The following is a 6,000-nucleotide window of genomic DNA, read 5'->3' on the forward strand; positions in this document are numbered from 1 at the left end:
CCTCAATCCTATGTAATTGTTTTAAATAATAAATCATCAATTTCAATTCCAGTGAGGTCCATTTCTTGTTCATTCTTTCGATAGGAGCAGAAAAATGAAATCTGGTGTGAAGATACCACAAGAGAAAATTTCTGTAAACAGCTAAACAAGAGCTGCATGGCTGCAGTCCACCAAATACTCCTAACAATCTTTTTTTAAAAAATTATCATAATAATCACCCTAATTATGCAAAAGCTTCCTGGAAAGTGAAGGTTTAAGTTGATGTTTTTCATTCCAATACGTACCACTGCCAGATGTAAGCAGCTGAAAGCAACTTCAAAATTACCCTTCCTTTAGAATACAAAACATGCCTCAAAGCAAGCTTCAGTCTAAAAAAAAAACACAAGATCTTATCAGAAAAATATATAGAAAGGGTACCTCTCCAAATATTGACAATAAAGTGGATGCTTGAGCTTCTCGGCAGGGTATCAGGCTTTCCAGTTGAAGCAGTTTTGCTTCGGGATACTCTGGGTGTTTCAAAGCTGACATTTTAGCTTCCGTTTCTGTGGCTCCGTCTCAGGGGCAGCTACAAGGATGAAGGAAGACCTGAAAATTGAAACCGTAGTTAAGATTTCCCGTGAGAATGTATTGGCTATGTAACGAGTGACATGTTTTCAATCATGTTACAACCTGTTTTATTAAAAATAACAAAGCATTACAGTGTCAAACTCAAGGCCCGCGGGCCGCATCCTGCCCACTGGGTGCTTAGATCTGGCCCTGGAAACAGCAGACTGGCCCTCAGGGCCTCTGCCAGTATAAACAGAGCTCGAGAGGGCCGCACGTAGTGTCCCTTTTCGCTGACAGAGGGCTGCAAGAGGCTGTCACAGCCAAAAATAGATCCCGGGGGCTGTGCGGGGGGCCCCAAGCGCCATTTTCGCTGGCAGAGTGCTAGCAAAACAAACTACTAGCAACTACTGGTCAGTAGTTTTGGCCAGCCCACCAGGGCCACCACAGGTGCCCCCAACATGAGTGACATCAAGCTGGCCATGCACGCTTGGCCACGCCCCCCCAGGTTAAACCCAACCCTAATGCGGCCCTCAATGAAATCGAGTTTGACATTCTTGCGTTACAGAAACATTTAAGTGTCCACTTGTTGCTCAATATTTGAGGGGGAGGGAGGACTAAGAACTGTGTGTATGTGTGTCCGTGTGTGTGTGTGTTTCAGTATAACTCTGGAACGCCTGGAGCAATTTCAACCAAACTTGATACACAGGTGGCTTACTCTCTGGAAAAAATATTGTTGGGGGTAAGACATCCCTAAAACCTCGGGGGGGGGGGGGATTTGTTAAGATACAGCCTGTTGTGCCTTAAAATGGCTTCTACTGTACTGCAGTAAAATGGCTTCTACTGTGCAATGCAGTGGAGTTGCCATGGTAATGGCTTCACAGTACTCCACAAGGGAGCTCCCTCTGGTAAGGGGGAAAATCCAACATTAGAAATTATACTTGGTCCAGACATTTTCCCCCTATAAATAAATACCCGGGCAAAGCCGGGTTATCGGCTAGTACTCTATAAATACAGGTAATCCTCAATTTACCATAACTGAACCCATTTAGAATCAATTCAGCAATTTAGTACTTCCTCTATGCTGTTTAATACCGATATTAGCATTATTATATTATTTGCCTGTCCTGTATAAATTGAGGATTCTAGTCTTCTCTGCCGTATGTTCTGCTTAATACATATTCAGCTGCTTGCCTTACACATAAAATACTTCCCTTCAGCTTTTCTTGTAGGGATATAGATTATGAGAACAAAGATGAAAGAAACATCTGATGCGTATCAAATGTAGTTTCTTAACTCTTAATTATAAGACACGTTACAAGTAGGACAACCGTCTTGACATTTTATTAAAAATAAAAGCGATCACTTCAGTGATTGCTCCTTGCAAATTCGGGATGGTGAGAGGAAGCAAGCTATCACTGTCTTAAAGATAATCATCAAGTCTTATTTTAGATTGATGTGTTGTGCAAACTTATAATCTAAAGCTGGTATAGAGCACTGCACAAATTCAAAAGCTAAGTTAACATTTGCTAAGTGAATCGCTGCAGTTGCTAAATTAGTCACCCGGTTGTTAAGTGAATCTGGTTTTCCCCATGAACTTGGCTTGTCAGAAGGTCGCAAAAGGGGATCGCGTGACCCCCGGGGGCACTGCAATCGTCATAAATGTGAGTCAGTTGGCAAACATCTGAATTTTGATCACATGACTGTGGGGATCATAAGTGTGAAAAACGGCCACAAATTACTTTTTTCAGTGCTGTTGTATCTTTGAACGGGCACTAAATGAACTGTTGTAAACTGAGGACCACCTGTAATCCAAACAGATCTAGAGACACCCCCAGACTGGAGAAGCTAATAATAACAAACAGCCCCAAGCCCGTAGATCTTTCTAGAAAAGGTCGAAGTGTTAGGGCAGCCCCCAAGCGAAGCCTTCCTCCCCCCCTTCAACACCCCGAGAGATTTGGAGGATGAAAAGCAGAAAGGCGCTACGGCCACTTTAAGGCTTGTGGACTTCAACTCCCAGAATCCCTCAGCAAGCCCTGCCGAGCCATTACTGGCGCAAGGAATTCTGGGAGTTGAAGTCCACAGGTGGTCGAAGCGGCCATAGTTTCCCCACACCCGCTGACTTAGGAGATGGCGACGGCCACCTGGGGAAGCCAAGCCGATGGCAACGCGACTCGAAAGGCCCTGCCGCGATCCGAGGGGGCTGAATTCGCCCCTTTCGCCGTAGAAAAGAGAGCGCCAACCTACCGCAGCTGCCGCCGCCGCCAAAAGTGCGGGGAAAAGGCGAGAGGGCGTAACGGAAACACCAAAGCGCGAGATTACGTCATAAAGGGGGGCTTGATTGAACCTCTCCGCCGTCACTCAGGCAGACTTCCCAATAGGGATGCGCGTTGTTCTCAGGGGGTGGGAGGACTGATAGGGTATAAAAACCCTCAGTCCGCGCTTTGGCTCGCTAGAGAAGGTTTTCTTGCGTAGGGTGGTGTCGTTTTGGGGGAAGAGGCGCTTATTCTATTTTTTGAATGATTTGTCATTGCACAACATACGTACAATGAGATTTTTTTTCTCCCAAAGGGATATCACCTGTTTACTTTCTGCTTTTATAAGTGAGAAGAGGGCAACCACTTTCTGGTTTTACATTGGGCAGAGGGCAAGTGTCACAATCATTTTGAGTCCTGGATTGGCAGTGCAAATACAATAAAAGCAGCAAAAGGGTGAAATTGTCCACATTTGCCACCTCTGCAAATGTCAATCTCCTTCTGATAACGCACAGGGCTAGAGGAGGGGGGGGAAAAGATACTGAGAACTAAGCGAATGTCGCATCCTCATAAGAATATCAACCAATAATAAATAAAATGCAACAATAATCCATCTTGCTCAGGACAGGGAAATGGAACAAAAACCATTTCTGGATTATGAAAGCAATGCATAGAGAGAGAGTTTTCATGCACACACACACAAACCTTTTTATGAATCAACAAAATTGTGGATTGATTTGTGTCCTGAAACAAGCATGTAAAGCAGAATGCAATCACATTAATTGCTGACATTCAAGGGTTATTGATTTCAAGAGGGCAGTCATATCTGTAGATACTCTTGATGAGACCTTTAGGTAGATCCCATTATTTTCAAAATAAAGCTCTTCATTTCAATATTTCCTTTTGCAAAGGTGAAGTAAGAGGTAATCCCCCTTGAGAGTAATCCTTGGATTTAAATTCTCTGCTACACAATAGAACATTTAGAACTAACACTTTATGGCTACAAGCAGGAAGATTTTAACACCAGTGCAATATTTTGAAAAAAACCTAATTACGGCATAGTCATTCCGCCTAGCTGAAGCAACCAGGAGAGCCGCAAAGAGAGAAAACCCATAACAGTTATTTTTGTACAATCTGCTGACTTGAACTAGTGCGTCATTTTGAAAAGTTTGATTCCGTTCCTACATGAATAAAGTAGAATATGGCCAAGAATATTGTCTGGTTTGGTTCTGTCCACCAAACAAGACAGATACAAGACAGAGTCAGAGTATAATTAGAACTGCAGAAAAAAAACAGTTGTTAACAAACCTGCCTTGAGGGCCTGCATGAGTCAAAAAGAGGGATGTGAAAATATTTACAGACCTCTCACACCCTGGACATAAATTGTTTCAACTCCTACCCTCAAAACGACACTATAGAGCACTGCACACCAAAACAACTAGACACAAGGACATTTTTTTCCCAAATGCCATCACTCTGCTAAACAACTCCATCAACACTGTCAAACTATTTACTAAGTCTGCATTATCGTTACGATTAATTTTCTCATCGTTCTATCACCCATCTCTTCCCACTTATGACTGCAGGACTGTAACTTTGTTGCTTGTATCCTTACGATTTATATTGATTGTTTCCTAGTATGATTTGATTGCTTATTTGTACCCTATGACTATCATTAAGTGCTGTGCCTTATGATTTGTGACGAATGTATCTTTTCTTTTATGTGGATATGCACCAAAGACCAATTCCTTGTGGGTCCAAACACACTTGGCCAATAAAGAATTCTAAGAATTCTAGGGGAGTTCTCAGCAAAGATGTGAAGTTTGAATTATTTTTATTCCATTCTGTCAGTCTCAAAATATTCCATGGTGTAATTTCCCATTTCTTCCATTTTAAAATTTGATTGATGGTGTGTTTTCCCCCTGCAATGTTTTTTCCTGATCCAGATTAAAATTGCTGCATAAAGAAAAAGCCATTGCTGTGAAGCTTTTCACAGACATTGCATTTTGAAAAACGTTCAGCTGTACAAAGAGTGATATTTAAACAAAATTAGAAATCCTGAACTGAATACCCTTTTAATGATATTTTAATCTGTGTGGTTTAAACATTTTAATGTTTTGTTTTATAGCCTGTAAACCTCCCAGAGTCACCTTGTAGGCAAGATGGGGCCATAACACGTAATAAACCTAATATCAAAATGTATCTCTCTTTTTCTAACTCCTGTGTTCCTCCATAAATGAGAAATTTCAGAACAGGTGAAAGGTTTAGCTTTAGAAATCTAGGATTTAGAAGTCGGTAAATATGTGTATTTAAATAAAATGAAATGAAACCACAAAACAGCTTATCAATTAAAACAGACAACGTTAATTAAAATAAAACGAGAAGCCTATAAACCGTGCAAGACAATTGGAACGAAAGAGAAACGCCTCTCTATTTTCATTTGCATTTTCTAGAGAATCGACAGCTAGTTAGGTCTTCAGGTAATTTAAGACCCAAATGGTTTTAGGAGTCTCATTTTGAATGGCAGTTGGATGCATTCAAATGTGGAAATATTTCCAACTACGTGGCTTCTGTACTTTACAATCCTGGTTTTGGCTGCTAGATCAACAGAGTTCTTGTTGGTTTAGCAGATATTAGCATGTACTATTTACATTGATGTATTTCATAGGGCGGTAACATATGTCATGTTCCATTATTCCCGCGCTTTATCATTCCTCAGTCACAAACGGCTGTAACCGGAGGATTCAGTCCCATGTTATCCTATAAATATCCTGATCGCACAGAAACTGAACGAATTTGGAAGAAGAGATTTAACCTTGTTATAACTGATGTTAAGGGTGTGTTTTTTTTTTCTAGATGCAGGAATAGTTTAGCACCTACAATAGATTCTTTAAATTGGAAGTGAAGTGGTTGCTAAGTGAGAGAGAAAAAGACACTGCAAAGATCATTAGTTGCTGCCATCCTATTTAGATAAAGTTTTTTAATGTGATATCCTGTCTGTGGTCCTTTTACGCACTCACAAGGCAGACAAGATGTTTAAATATCCTCAGTTGCCTTTCTTTCCAGTGGAACCCTTCCCTAAAAAGAGCAAGTTAAGCTTTATGATATGATTTTAATTAGTTGGCTAGAACAAGGGTCTCCAACCTGGGAAACCCCTGACTGACCACTGGGAGTTGAAGTCTACAAATCTTAAAGGTGCCAA

At 41.2% G+C, this 6,000-nt stretch overlaps 1 protein-coding gene across 1 annotated transcript in view; it reads right to left on the bottom strand.

Moving 5' to 3' along the window:
* ORC5 (origin recognition complex subunit 5) overlaps positions 1-2,839 on the bottom strand; it is a 71,225-nt gene extending 68,386 nt beyond the window's left edge. Inside the window, exons 1-2 of the mRNA XM_081958004.1 lie at positions 2,791-2,839; positions 418-585 (exon numbers count right to left, since the gene is read on the bottom strand). Coding sequence (XP_081814130.1) covers positions 418-528 — 111 coding nt within the window. The 5' untranslated portion in view covers positions 529-585; positions 2,791-2,839. The remainder of the gene's footprint in view (positions 1-417; positions 586-2,790) is intronic.
* Between the last annotated feature and the right edge of the window lie 3,161 nt (positions 2,840-6,000).

Source organism: Natrix helvetica (assembly GCF_964273705.1).
Source record: "Natrix helvetica genome assembly, chromosome: 6".
Taxonomy (NCBI): Eukaryota; Metazoa; Chordata; class Lepidosauria; order Squamata; family Natricidae; genus Natrix; species Natrix helvetica.